Raw genomic sequence first — 14,735 nt, forward strand, 5'->3', positions numbered from 1 at the left:
CTCATCTCGCTTTATTGGCCGAGGGAGCCGGTGTACAGCTTCCGGGTCATGTGGCCAGCATAACTAAGCTGCTTCTGGTGAACCAGAGCAGCGCACGGAAATGCCGTTTACCTTCCTGCCGGAGTGGTACCTATTTATCTACTTGCCGCAACCCCAGAGTTGGTCACGACTGGACCTAATGGTCAGGCGTCCCTTTACCTTTACCTTTGCATTCTGCATGGACTGGTTGCATGGCAACACGTGCAAATGGCTTGAGATACCTATTATGCCCATAAATTACCATATAGCATGTATTCAACTAAAAAAAACAGCGGCAATTTGTTCCTGAAAAAGAACAGCTGGACATATAAAAGGGCCCCATTACCTTCAGTAGCTTAGGCCCTATAGCCATTCTCACCTGAGGTGCCAAGACATCCCCTGGGATCGGAGGAGGAAAAGGAAGAGGAAGAATGGACGCTTGTGCATTTAGCCAATGCTACTCCTGAACGTTTTAACCTCAGCCAAAGATTACTCGGTTGCATCAAGTCAAAAGACAAACTGTTTGTCCTCGTATTCAAATCGCTGGCCAAAAACCACAGAGCAGATAACATTGGAGGTGGCGTGGCTGAGGTAGAAGGTCGGATCAAATGGGTGGTCTGGGGAGGTGGAAAATGGGGACAACATCACCCAAGATGCCAGGATGCATCCTGTGGTCAAAGGAAAAAGAATATGCCTAATGGACACTGGTGCATTTAGCTAAAAAGGCTCCTGAATGTTTTAACAGCAGCCAGAAATATGCAAACGAAGCTTCTCCAGCTAGATGAAGCCATATAAACCTCTGCACATGGGCGGGAACTTGCCATGCCATGGGAGCCAGTGCAGAACTCCAGCCAGCCCCATATTTCTACAGTTTAAAGGGAACACTAGAAAGCTTGGGGGTACAGAAAGCCGGTGTACAGCTTCTGGGTCATGTGGCCAGCATGACTAAGCTGCTTCTGGCGAACCAGAGCAGCACACGGAAACGCCGTTTACCTTCCCGCCGGAGTGGTACCTATTTATCTACTTGCACTTGGACGTGCTTTCGAACTGCTAGGTTGGCAGGAGCAGGGACCGAGCAACGGGACCTCACCCCGTCGTGGGGATTTGAACCGCCAACCTTCTGATTGGCAAGCCCTACGCTCTGTGGTTTAACCCACAGTGCCACCTGCGTCCCTTTTTTCAAAAGCTAGGTGGTTGCTATTTAAACAGGAGATTTTGCAGCATTTGAACCAAAAAGTGTGCTCCACCATCACATAGAGCAATTCTCTTCCTGACCTGGGACACACCTTTAAGGCAAACAGGCATTTATGGACTAATTCTCAATTTTACCATCTGCATGGTGTGAGTTCTGCTGTTGTTGCCATTGACCTTAGACAAGCTGTGACCCAATAGTAGGGACCTGGCCCACCAGTTGAAGACCAATGCCATAGAGCAGTCTTGCTCAACCTGGTGCGCCTTCAAGCTGTTTTGGACTATAACTCATTGTAGTCTGAAGCAGTTGGAGGGCACCAGGTTGCAGATGGCTGCCATGTTGGGGTGCCATGTAGCTCTCTGATTGCTTGTGACTCTTTGTGACCCAAGACCTGTCTACCTCCCTCCACTGAGTACCATCTGGAGATGTTCAGTAGGCTGACTCTGGCCACAAGGTGCCCGTTAAAGGCATAGAATCAAGGAGATTTGGACAGAAACAGCATTGGGACAATATTAGCATAACCTTGGAGAATGTCACTGTGTAGTTCTGGTTGCTTCACCTCAAAGACGATATTGCAGAATCGGAAAAAGTTTAGAAGAGGACAACCAAAACGATCAAGGAGCAACTTCGCTATGAAGAAAGGCTGCAGCACTTGGGACTTTGTAGTTTGGAGAACAGACAAGAGGCATCATGATAGAAGTTCCTAAAATTATACATGACATGGACATCCATTGAAGCTGAATGTTGGAAGATTCAGGACAGAGAAAAGTCAGTCCTTCCTCGTGCATTTCAGAGTTAGACTATGGAACTCTCTCCCACAGGAGGAAGTGATGTCTACCAATTTACATGGCTTTAAAAGAGGATTGGACATATTAATGGAAGAGGAGAGGGCTATCAGTGACTACTAGCCATGATGTCTATGCTGTATCTCCATCGTCAGAGCATAGCTGTCAACTGTCCCTTATTTGGCGGGAAAGTCCCTTATCCCAGCGCCGTGTCCCGCTGCTGTCCCTTATTGGTGATGTCCCTTAAATTTCCCGGGTTTCAAAGGAAGCAGCTCCTCTCCCTCCCTCCCTGCTGGCCAGGGAGGAGGGAGGCTCCAACTGTGTTGCTTGGCTGCGTTGCTCACCCAATAAGGAGTCTAAGAACGACTGGGGGGTGGAGCTTGCATGCCTTGTGCCAATCAAATCGGCCGTGTTGCCTGGGGACTCGCCTTTGCTCAGCGCTTCCCAACAGAGAGGTGACGGTGGTTTTCCTTGCTGCATCCCCTTTGCCGGGTTGCTGCGCTGTGGGAACCACCGCTTGAGGCTTCGTTTGGCTGCTGGTTGACTAAAATCTCTTATTTTGGCTGCTGATCCCTTATTTTAAAGGCTGCTGGTCCCTTGTTTTCAAATCTGTAAGTTGACAGCTATGCATCAGAGGCACTAATGCTACTAAAGATGAGTTGCTGGAAATGTCAGGAGGGGAAAGTACAGTTGTCCTCATGTCAAACTTGCAGGTGTCCCACAGCCATCTGGTTGGCCACTGTTAGAACAGGATGCTAGGCTAGATAGGCCGGTGACCTGTTCCAGCAGCTCCTGATTGTGTTCTTATGTTTTCGATTCGATAATCTTTATTGTCATTGTCCCATACAGAACAACGAAACTGAAAAATCTACATAAGACATTCAAAACACAACAAGCCTGCTATCCCAGCTATCCCAACCTGGTTAGCCCCCAGAAACTCTGATACAGTGGTACCTGGGGTTACATACGCTTCAGTTTACAGACTCCACTAACCCAGAAATAGTACCTCAGGTTAAGAACTTTGCTTCAGGATGAGAACAGAAATCGTGTTCCAGCGGGGCGGCAGCAGCGGGAGGCCCCATTAGCTAAAGTGGTGCTTCAGGTTAAGAACAGTTTCTGGATAAGAACGGACCTCCGGAACGAATTAAGTACTTAACCCGAAGTACCACTGTACCTGATTTTTTTGTCAGAATTGCCCCACTGGGTCAAACTAAGCAAATCCATCTGTCCCAATCTTCTGTTCCCAGAAGCTCACAACAGAGCAGGGCAGGAGACAGGAATGTCACATAGCCCAGACAGTTCACAGGCTTAAAATATGACTAAATATTGGGGTGTGTTTCTGCATAGTTCTAGAGCAGCTTAGGGCGAAATGAAAACGTACAAGACCCATGATGAACAGGTGAACCCAATATGCATCTTCTCCCCTCCCTCCCTCCCCAACCACCCACCCACGCCAGGCAATAGCTTGCCAAATCTGGGATCAGCGAGGCACCAAGCACAGCTCATATGTTGGGGGGATGTTCCCAAAGCCACTCAGTTTGGGGGAGAGGTCAATGTCCTTTGCAGGCACAAGGGATTTCAGAGAGAAGCTTTGCAAGATGGTGGTGAAATAGAGGAAGAGCTCCATGCGGGCCATGGCTTCCCCCAGGCAGACGCGCTTCCCTGTGGGGAGAGAGAGAGAAAGGAACCCGAACAAGTCATAATTTGCTTGGCCAAGGGGGGTTCCACTCTGGCTGCAGATGCTACAGAGGTCTTGGAAAGCCACCTTCCCTTTATATTTCTCTCTCACATTATTCTCTGTCAGTACTACTATATAAAAAATTATTATTTGTTTGTTTGTTTGTTTGTACATACCCCGCCCAACTTGCTGGGTTTCCCCAGCCACTCTGGGAGGCTTCCAACAAAATATTAAAATACAATAGTCTGTTAAACATTAAAAGCTTCCCTAAACAGGGCTGCCTTCAGATGTCTTCTAAAAGTCTGGTAGTTGTTTTTCTCTTTGACATCTGGTGGGAGGGCGTTCCACCGGGCAGGTACCACTACCAAGAAGGCCCTCTGCCTGGTTCCCTGTAACCTCCAGAAGGCCCTCGGAGCTGGACCTGAGTGTCTAGTACATTGTCAGTACTATGAACACCATTGCTATCACTACCACTGCTATTATTCTTAATCATCATCATCGTTTGTTTCCCATGTTTCTTCCAAGGTTTTCAGGGTGGCACAGACAGGAATCATCCCACTGTATCTTCACAACAGAGCTGCAGGCTTGGTTAAGCTACAAGGGAGCTGACTAGCCAAAGGCCACTTTCAGTAAGCAGTAAAAAGCAAACAGGGACAAAGACCTACCTGAAGAAAATGGCACAAAAGCATCGTTCTTCTTAAAGCGCCCTTTCTCATCCAGGAAGTGCCCAGGGTTGAACTTCTGGGGGTTGCTGAAATATTTGGGATCACGTAAGACCGAGCCTAATAAAGGGAAGACATCGGTGCCCTGGAAAGACATGAGACAGAGGTCCATCTTGAAATGGAACTGACAGGGACAGCGAGGGCCTCATAAACAGATATGGCTCACCCTTCCATCCCCCCTTTTCCCATAGGCTTGTTCCTTTTTTTAAAAAAAATAATTTTTATTCATTTTCCAAACAATTTTATACAGTCAACAAATTATTTTGCACTCATTCTTCAATTTTTTGACTTCCCTCAGTTTCTCTGTCAATCTTTCATAAAATTTCTATTTGTTAACGCATTTCTAAACATAATATTGCCTTTCCCAACTCCTTTTCCTCTTACTCTCTTTTTTGCAGTATTTCTTACTATCTCACAGAGTCTCTTCAAAACCAACAAGCGTTGTCTGTACATCACATATATTTTTCAGATATTCTGTTAATTTTCCCCAGTCCTCGATAAACTTTTGGTCTTTCTGATATCGAATCTTCCCAGTCAATTTGTCCAGGCTTGTTCCTTTTTAACTTAACTCTTGTCTCACCTTGGGCAGGTGGTACCCCCGGAACTGAGTGTCTCGCATCACAGTGTGTGGAACTCCCATGGGGACAATGTCCGTCAGTCTCTGGATCTCATGGATGACGGCGTCTGTGTACGGCATGTTCATCCTGTCCTCGCTGGCAGGGATGCGGTTGAGGCCAATGATGTGGTCAATTTCCTGGTGGACCTTCTCTGTGGAGACACCGAGAAACACCTTCTAGGAGAGCAACCAGGGGAAGTGAAAACATGGCCTTCTGAGCACATCAGCGAAAGAAAGAAGCGCAGTATGGATGTGAGTGGAACAGCCCTGGGATTAGCTGCCTTCCGGAGCTTAGAATTGGAAGCTGTCTATCATGTAGAGCCATCAAACCTTAAACTGGAAACAAGTGGACTTGGTGCATTCAACCTTGTTTAATGCCTGACAGTTCCTCATCATTGTTCAGTCCCTATGGGCCTGGAAGAAGCTGGTATAAAACGATGCCTGGAAAATCCAGCAGTTGTAACTTACTGCTGTCTCTCTGGGACATTGCAGCAGAGAGTACAGATGGCTCCGAAGTAGGGAGTAATTGCTTCAGTCCTCCTGAGCAGAAGAGTTAGCTAGAGGGAAGCCTTTCAGAGATGGCCACTTCCATATCCCCTCACTCACATGCAGTGGCTTCCTTTTCTCCTTGTCCACAGCAGTCACGAAATTAAAAGACGCCTGCTTCTTGGGAGAAAAGCAATGACAAACCTAGACAGCATCTTAAAAAGCAGAGACATCACCTTGCCGACAAAGGTCCGTATAGTTAGAGCTATGATTTTCCCAGTAGTGATGTATGGAAGTGAGAGCTGGACCACAAAGAAGGCTGATCGCCAAAGAATGGATGCTTTTGAATTCTGGTGCTGGAGGAGACTCTTGAGAGTCCCATGGACTGCAAGAAGATCAAACCTCTCCATTCTTAAGGAAATCAGCCCTGAGTGCTCCCTGGAAGGACAGGTCCTGAAGCTGAGACTCCAATACTTTGGCCACCTCATGAGAAGAGAAGACTCCCTGGAAAAGACCCTGATGTTGGGAAAGATGGAGGGCACAAGGAGAAGGGGACGACAGAGGATGAGATGGTGGGACAGTGTTCTCGAAGCTACCAGCATGAGTTTGACCAAACTGTGGGAGGCAGTGGAAGACAGGAGTGCCTGGTGTGCTCTGGTCCAGGGGGTCACAAAGAGGCGGACACGACTAAATGACTAAACAACAACTTTTTCTCTTCTCCTCATTATGGGTCAAAACTGAGGGGAGCAGCCGTAATTGAATCACTCCTCAACTAACCATGTGAAGGGGGCAGGAATGAAGTTGTCTCCAGTTGAACTTTAATGTGAGGATCAATAAATCGCTGTAGGGAAAGGAAGGTGTTTGAGCACTTCCACCCTGAAGGTCTGTAAGGATGGAAGGCGAGCTCTTTCACTACAATATGCACCTGGCCTCTTCTCCATCTCACACTGAGATATTTTTGTTTTGCCCTCCAATTCTTCTCCTCTTCTCTTTCTTAGGGCTTACTTAGACCTCATGTTAAACATGTAATTGGGAAGCCCATCTTGCTTTTTTCTTTTCTTTTTTCAGAGAAGGCGTGAGAAGGCCAGCTTTCATTGGGACCACAACAGAGAGAGAGAGAGAGAGAGAGAGAGAGAGAGAGAGAGAGAGAGAGAGAGAGCAGGTTTTGCCAGGGGAAGACAGACAGCCCAACAGCAGGTGGTGCCAGAGTCAATGACAGGTAGAGCCAACTAACCCAGCCTTGCCCCCATTTTTCATCCTCCCTGCTGAGCTCTGCAATGAGGAAAATTGAGGCTGGGGAGGAAGAGAAAGCTGGCAGGTAGATTCTACCCCTTGGACTGGACGTGTGGGAGAAGGCAGGCAGGTGGGGGCTGCCCAAGGGGGCATGGGATTAGCTGTTCCCTATTTCACTGTGATCCAGATGAAAGCTGCCCCCCTTGCTATTAAACTCTGGGGGAAAGTCCCCATTGACAGCAGCTGAAGCTTGCCTTCCATGATGAAAAGCAGAGTGAGGCAGCACTTTTCATAGGAACTGAAGGAAGACTCAAATCTTTCCTTCCCGTGTGCTGTAGTCTCTCTCTCTCTCTCTCTCTCTCTCTCTCTCTCTCCTCTCTCTCTCTCTCACACACACACACACACCTGTCACCCATCCTCATGATGCTTTTAGCACTGACGCAGGTGGCGCTGTGGGTTAAACCACAGAGCCTAGGACTTAGGAGCCTAGGATTCGGCAGTTCGAATCCCCGCGACGGGGTGAGCTCCCGTTGCTCGGTCCCAGCTCCTGCCCACCTAGCAGTTCAAAAGCACATCAAAGTGCAAGTAGATAAATAGGTACCGCTCCGGCAGGAAGGTAAACGGCGTTTCTGTGCGCTGCTCTGGTTCGCCAGAAGCGGCTTAGTCATGCTGGCCACATGACCCGGAAGCTGTACGCCGGCTCCCTTGGCCAATAAAGCGAGATGAGCGCCACAACCTCAGAGTTGGTCACGACTGGACCTAATAGTCAGGGGTACCTTTACCTTTACCTTTTACTAGTTGGGTGCCTCTAGTCTCCTGGTTCTTCTGATTTTGATACAGCTGCTGATGTATGTTAGGTGCCATCATTAATCGTCTTATCAATGGTAAATGACAATGGCTACAAACTGCTATCTAAGCTTAATGGGTCATATTTGGCTACAGACCCGGATTGCTATACTTTCAGGTAACGATTTAACCCTAAACCAGCCTTTACCAACTTGGTGCCTCTATATATTTCGGACTACAATTGCTGTGCCGACTGGGTCTGATGGGCGTTGTAGCCCAAAATACCTGAAGAGCCCCAGGCAGATGAAGAAAGGTAAAGGACCCCTGGCAGTTAAATCCAGTCACAGACGACTCTGGGGTTGCGGCGCTCATCTCGCTTTACAGGTCAAGGGAGCCAGTGTTTGTCTGCAGACAGTTTTTCCAGGTCATGTGGCCAGCAGGACTAAGCCGCTTCTGCTGCAATGGAACACCAAAACCAGAGCAGCGCTCGGAAACGCCGTTTACCTTCCTGCCACAGCAGTACCTATTTATCTACTTGCACTTTTTGCCGTGCTTTCGAACTGCTAGGTTGGCAGGAGCAGGGACCAAGCAACGGGAGCTCATCCCAGCGCGGGAATTCAAACCTCTGACCTTCTGATCGGCAAGCCCAAGAGGCTCAGTGGTTTAGACCACAGCGCCACCCGCATCTGATGGGCGTTGGTAGCCCAAAATACCTGAAGAGCCCCAGGCAGATGAAGGAAGAAGAAGAAGAGTTTGGATTTGATATCCCACTTTATCACTACCTGAAGGAGTCTCAAAGCGGCTAACATGCTCCTTTCCCTTCCTCCCCCACAACAAACACTCTGTGAGGTGAGAGGGGCTGAGAGACTTCAGAGAAGTGTGACTGGCCCAAGGTCACCCAGCAGCTGCCTGTGGAGGAGCGGGGAAGCGAACCCAGTTCCCCAGATTATGAGACTACCGCTCTTAACCACTACACCACTCCACTACATCAGCACTTGCTTGACATCTGCCAGTCCCAGATGTCATCCTCCATACCTTCCACTTCTGGGTGTTTCATCAAGAAGAGGAATCCGTATCTCAGGGTGGAGCTGACCGTCTCTGTCCCAGCAAAGAACAGGTTGAGGGTGGTGAGGACCAGATTCTTTAGGTTGAATTCACTGGAAGGGTTCCCTTTTTCCTTTGAAGGAACAAAGAAATTAGTGTATGTGTGTGCATTTGTGTGAATGTGCACTGTGTACGCAAGCATGGCCACTGGTGGGAAGAATGGTTTTATGGTTCAAATGTGTGCTTTGACTCTGCTCAGGGCCGGATTTAGGTTTGATGAGACCCTAAGCTACTGAAGGTAATGGGGCCCTTTATATGTCCAGCTTGTCAACAACAAATTGTTGCTGTTTTTTGTGTTGAATATATGCTATATGGTAATTTATGGACCTAATAGGTCTCTAAAGCCATTTGCACATAACAAAATACAGTGGTACCTCGGGTTAAGTACTTAATTCGTTCTGGAGGTCCGTTCTTAACCTGAAATTGTTCTTAACCTGAAGCACCACTTTAGCTAATGGGGCCTCCTGCTGCTGCCGCGCCGCCGGAGCACGATTTCTGTTCTCATCCTGAAGCAAAGTTCTTAACCTGAGGTACTATTTCTGGGTTAGCGGAGTCTGTAACCTGAAGCGTATGTAACCTGAAGTGTATGTAACCCAAGGTACCACTGTATGTATTTTATCAAAGTCATTGTTGAACTGAAATACAATTAAGAAGAAGTATATTAATAGTGAAATACAATTAAGAAGAAGTATATTAATAGTGAAATAATTATTAAGCTCTAACCGTATGTAGGTTTTATTTTATTTGTTTTTTATCTTATATTTTGGAAATGTACATCCAGTGTTGTTTTTTCCTTTAATTTTTTTTGGGGGGGGGCCCAAGAGAGTGGGGCCCTCAGCTATAGCTTATTTAGCTTACACATAAATCCAGCACTGACTCTGCTAATGCCTCTTGCTTGTCTGGACAGATAGGGAGGGATGTGGATGTTACAGAAACTGTCATGCAAAGGTCACATTCAAATTCATTGCTCAGTCCACTTTTTCCTCTGGCTCCATGCAACGCTGCCATGGGAAAATGGCCCTAGGGCAGAAAAAGGTTCCCAACCCTTGGCATAAAGGTAAAGGGTAAAGGGACCCCTGACCATTAGGTCCAGTCGTGACCAACTCTGGGGTTGCGGTGCTCATCTCTCTTTACTGGCCGAGGGAGCCGGCATACAGCTTCCGGGTCATGTGGCCAGCATGACTAACCCGCTTCTGGCGAACCAGAGCAGTGCACGGAAACGCCATTTACCTTCCCGCCGGAGTGGTGCCTATTTATCTACTTGCACTTTGACGTGCTTTCGAACTGCTAGGTTGGCAGGAGCAGGGACCGAGCAACGGGAGCTCACCCTGTTGCGGGGATTCGAACCGCCGACCTTCTGATCGGCAAGTCCTAGGCTCTGTGATTTAACCCACAGCACCACCCGCGGCCCTTGGCATACACCGTGCATAACTGGACAAATTTCTGCTACGTCTCCTCTGAGCAGTCTTCCCCCCCCCAACCAGAAAACCTGATATTGTAGCCCTTCCTCATAGGGAAAAATGCCCCAAGCCACCCCCAAGCACTTTGGTTGCCTTTCAGCGCACGTTTCTGAGTGAGGAGAGCTGCACACACAACCAGGATTCCAAGTGTTGCTGCCCCTATCCTGGCAGGGGGTGGGGCCTTCCCTCCCAATTTCAAATAATACGGTCCAATTTGGTTCTCTTCCCTTCTCCCATGGCTGAAGAGGGGATCCATTCTGGTACCTTCTCCATCTGGATAAGGAAGCAGTCAATGAAATCCCGCGGGTTGTTGGGGTCGAGTGTTGCTTGGTTCTTTTTGATTCTGTCTGCAATGAAAACCTTGAGCTCCTCGATTAGGTAGTAGATGCGGTTGTGTCCCCCAGGCAAGTATTGCATGACGCAGGAATACATGTCATAGAGCTGGAAGGGGAAAGCAGCTGTTTGTTGCTGTATTCTGAAATCATGCACCCAGGGAACACAGCTTGTACATTGAGAGGAATAAAGAGCAGAGACTCTTGCCCAGAGATGGAAAGACGGTAAGATTCCCACTGAGGAGGACTGGCAGAAACTACTGGATTATGCAGAGATGGCAAGATTAACTGGGAAGATCAGAAATCAGGAGGATCAAAGCTTCAATAAAGAATGGGACAAATTTGCATTATATTTGAAAGACCACTGTAGATACTTGAACTCTTGGGCAGGTTTTAAATAACTTGCAATGATTTTGGATACAATGGAGGATAGCCGACTAAATGGACTTATTAGGTAAAGGTAAAGGGACCCCTGACCATTAGGTCCAGTCGTGACCGACTCTGGGGTTGCGGCGCTCATCTCGCTTTATTGGCTGGGTCATCTTCCGGGTCATGTGGCCAGCATGACTAAGCCGCTTCTGGTGAACCAGAACAGTGCAAGGAAACACCGTTTACCTTCCCGCCAGAGCGGTACCTATTTATCTACTTGCACTTTGACGTGCTTTCGAACTGCTAGGTTGGCAGGAGCAGGGAGTGAGCAACGGGAGCTCACCCCGTCGCGGGGATTTGAACCGCCGACCTTCTGATCGGCAAGCCCTAGGCTCTGTGGTTTAACCCACAGCGCCACCCACGTCCATATAATGGACTTATTATATGCAGTAAAAAAAAAAAATTACTTGAAGAACCCATGGAAGGGAGGGGGGAAGTTCTGAGTTTCAGAAGAATCTTGTGCTATTTTTACCTTATGTGTTCATGATTGGGAATGGAGTTGTAAAATCAAATCAAATAAATAAATAAATAAATAAATAAATAAATAAATAGCAGAGACTCCCGCAGAAGGGGTCTATTGCCTCTCCCCATTGTCATCTTGAGAAGCCGAGGTTCCATTTTTAGAATGCTTCCCCCTTGCAGAAAAAGGGCAGATGGACTCCCTTCCAGATCTTTCCATTACCTGTGCCCAAGGAGTGCTCATCTCAGTGAAGCTCTCGTTGATCATGCGCAACAAGGAGAGAAAAACCTTGTCGTCATAGTCAAAGCGACTGCCAAAGACAACAGAGTTGATGACATTGGAGACTGTGCGGCTTAGGAAGAAGGTGGGATCAAAAGGCAGTCCTGAAAAGCACAAAACCAAGGGTCATTGGTGACGGCACCCTTTCCCCATTTCCCTCTCCACAAGCCTCCACTGTGGAAGGAGTTGGGCGAGGCCAACACTAACCTTTAGTTTTCCTAAACTCCTCCAGCAGGTACTGGGCCTCCTCCTGGATCCGCTCCTCAATGGACCGTTTCCCCATCCCAAAATTCCTCAGGGTGGTGAGGGAGAAGCGACGCAGCTGCCTCCACCGTTCCCCGTTGGCAAAAGCAACTCCTGGAAATGAAGGCAGTGACTTTCATTAGGGCAGCTGTGGTGGATACAAAATCTTATCTCCTGCCCTCCACATTTAGGCCTGAACAGGGCAGGCACATATTACAACTCAGCTCCTCGACTCACAAGCCCAGGAGAGGTTCTGTCTGGCAGAAAATTTAAGAAATTCTGGTGGCAATTTACATCAGCGATAACCCATCTGTGCCTGCCCCCAATAAGCTCCCCCACCTTAAAGCAAACTTCACTGACTATAGTTCAAAACAGCTGAAGAACACCCAGTTGAGAAAGGCTATCCCCAACTAGAGATGGGAAAATCTGTAGATCTCAGTTTCTTCCACTTTCATATTTTCCCAAACTGAAGTTCGGTCCTCCACATTCCCATGCCAGTTTGAAATTCTTATTTTTAAAGCCTTCATGAATATTAATCAACCTGAAAGTGTGATATTCTCCTAGTATATACATTTTTTTTTGCAACCAATTCCCCCTAATATAAAGGATCTTTGAATCTTACGTATGCATTTTTATGGACACTACCCTAGCGGACACATTTTGGTATACGTTGCTTGTTTGGGGAATTGCCCTACAAAATTTGGAGAGCTGCAAATTCTGAAGGATGGCCGTGTTTTGGTTTCTGTATTGTTTCAAAAAGGTCAGATTCAACCAGTTCCCCTTAAAAATGAATTTCTGCTCTGTTCCTACCTGCAGAACAGACTCTCCTTTACCAATCATATGAGTTTCTCCCTGTTGTACTGGCAGAACCCACCAGTTCTACTCAACTCACCAAAGCCATTGAAGTTGCGATCAATGGAAGCCAGCTTCCCCCGACCACTGAACTCCTCAGCTTGGTCCACCAAAGCTTCCTTCACTGCCTCATGTCCACACAGGACCACAACTCTCCGCGGCCCAAGGTACACCGTGAACACGGGACCATATTTTTTCTGCAGCTGCGGAAGAAACCATAGTTAAGAAGACAATGGGGAAACAGGCAAAGCAGGAGTCATGAAAGAAGGTTGTAGAAGCCTTCAATCCATCTGGGCCAACCTGGTGCCATCCAGGTGTTTTGGACTACAATTCCCATCAGCCCTAGCTACCATAACCATGCTGGCTGGGGCTGATGGGAGTTGTAGTCCAAAACATCTGGAGGGCACCAGGCTGGCATATATATTTCATGGAAAAAGTGGATAGACATACATACACCTTGCAATTAATTCTATAACATGCTGTCATTCAAAGAGATTCGTTAGTAAGAGATTCAGAACACAGAGAGAAAAAGTCCTACTTCACACAACATAGAGTTAAGTGGTGATGGTGGTAGACCCTTATGGTGCTAGATACTTACTTGGGTGGCTGTAAGTAGAAATAAAATAAATTCATGCATGGTGGGTATTGGGCATAGCTGTCAACGTTTCCCTTTTTTTAAGGGAAACTCCCATATTCCGAATAGGATTCCTCACAAGAAAAGGGAAAAGTTGACAGCTATGCTATTTGGTCAGTGGGTATTTGCTCATAAAAGGTGATATAGAGCTTCCATTTTCAGAGGCAACATATCTCTGAGTAGCCTTTGTGGAGCAAAAAGTGGGGGTGATGTTGCCTACAGGCCCCTCTGGGGTCTTTCCAGAGAGTTGTGCTCAGTCACAGATGCAGTGCTGAGCAGACCACTGGTTTCACCTGGCTGGAGCCTTCATGGAGTCATAAGAGCTACCTTGCGGAATGTGGGACATGCGCTCATAACCATTCCCTGGCTCCACTTGGGCAGTTTGAAACACAAGAATTCTTGAAAACTAAGCATACAGCCCCAGCCCAGCCATACTTTCGCCCCTTATTTCCTCCCAAGCTTCTGATGGCAAAGAGAGCACAACTCACCGCCAGAAAGGACTTAAAGGGCTCGCTGGTTTTGATTTGCAGCAAGTTGCCGATGAAAGGCAAGGGCGTTGGCCCAGGGGGCAACTTGCCTTCCTTGTGAATCCTCTTCCATGCTGAGATGAGGAGCAAGCAGGAGACACAGATGGCCAGGAAGATGCTCAGTGCCCCTCCAAGCTCCATGGCCAAGTGGCTGAGAATTCAGCTGAAGGCCAGCCTCGGCACACCCATTATATGCCCGTGCCCTGTAAGTGAAACCAGCTAGCCTGGCCTCCTGGACTTCCTTGCAGAGCAGGAAAACAAGATTGGGTTTCAATATAGCATTCATTATGTGGGGAAGGTAGAGGATGGACGGATTCCTCTCTGAGTTCAAAGTGAGCATTTGGGGCACGTGGAAGATTTCTTGGCTAAACTGAAGAAGGCATTTTTAAAAAACACTGCATAGCTTCCCACCTTTCTACTGTATCTTACAGAAGCAGGCAGATTTAGGATCAGAGTTAAAAGTCTGCAGAAATCAATGACACAGCCTTGCTGTCAATATTTATCAGGAAAGTTCCTTTGAAAATCCAGGAGATCTATTGTCGTTGTTGTTTGTTGTTGTTTAGTCATTTAGTCGTGTCCGACTCTTTGTGACCCCCTGGACCAGAGCACGCCAGGCCCTCCTGTCTTCCACTGCCTCCCGCAGTTTGGTCAAACTCATGCTAGTAGCTTCGAGAACACTGTCCCACCATCTCGTCCTCTGTCGTCCCCTTCTCCTTGTGCCCTCCATCTTTCCCAGCATCAGGGTCTTTTCCACCAGGGAGTCTTCTCTTCTCATGAGGTGGCCAAAGTCTTGGAGCCTCGGCTTCAGGATCTGTCCTTCCAGGGAGCACTCCTTCAGAATGGAAAGGCTTGATCTTCTTGCAGTCCATGGGACTCTCAAGAGTCTCCTCCAGCACCAT

General features: G+C 47.7%; 1 protein-coding gene across 1 annotated transcript; it reads right to left on the reverse strand.

Moving 5' to 3' along the window:
• Positions 1-1,351: 1,351 nt before the first annotated feature.
• Positions 1,352-14,534, reverse strand: LOC310768753 (cytochrome P450 2G1-like). Its single transcript, XM_083627493.1, has 9 exons — positions 13,798-14,534; positions 12,716-12,878; positions 11,788-11,937; positions 11,524-11,684; positions 10,345-10,521; positions 8,552-8,693; positions 4,976-5,163; positions 4,339-4,480; positions 1,352-3,657 (listed from the first exon to the last, which is right to left on the reverse strand). Exons 1-9 carry the CDS (start codon positions 13,975-13,977, stop codon positions 3,476-3,478), a joined length of 1,485 nt encoding a protein of 494 aa, XP_083483619.1. The 5' UTR covers positions 13,978-14,534; the 3' UTR covers positions 1,352-3,475.
• Between the last annotated feature and the right edge of the window lie 201 nt (positions 14,535-14,735).

This window comes from Podarcis filfolensis (assembly GCF_964270895.1).
Source record: "Podarcis filfolensis genome assembly, chromosome: 8".
NCBI classification, from domain to species: Eukaryota; Metazoa; Chordata; class Lepidosauria; order Squamata; family Lacertidae; genus Podarcis; species Podarcis filfolensis.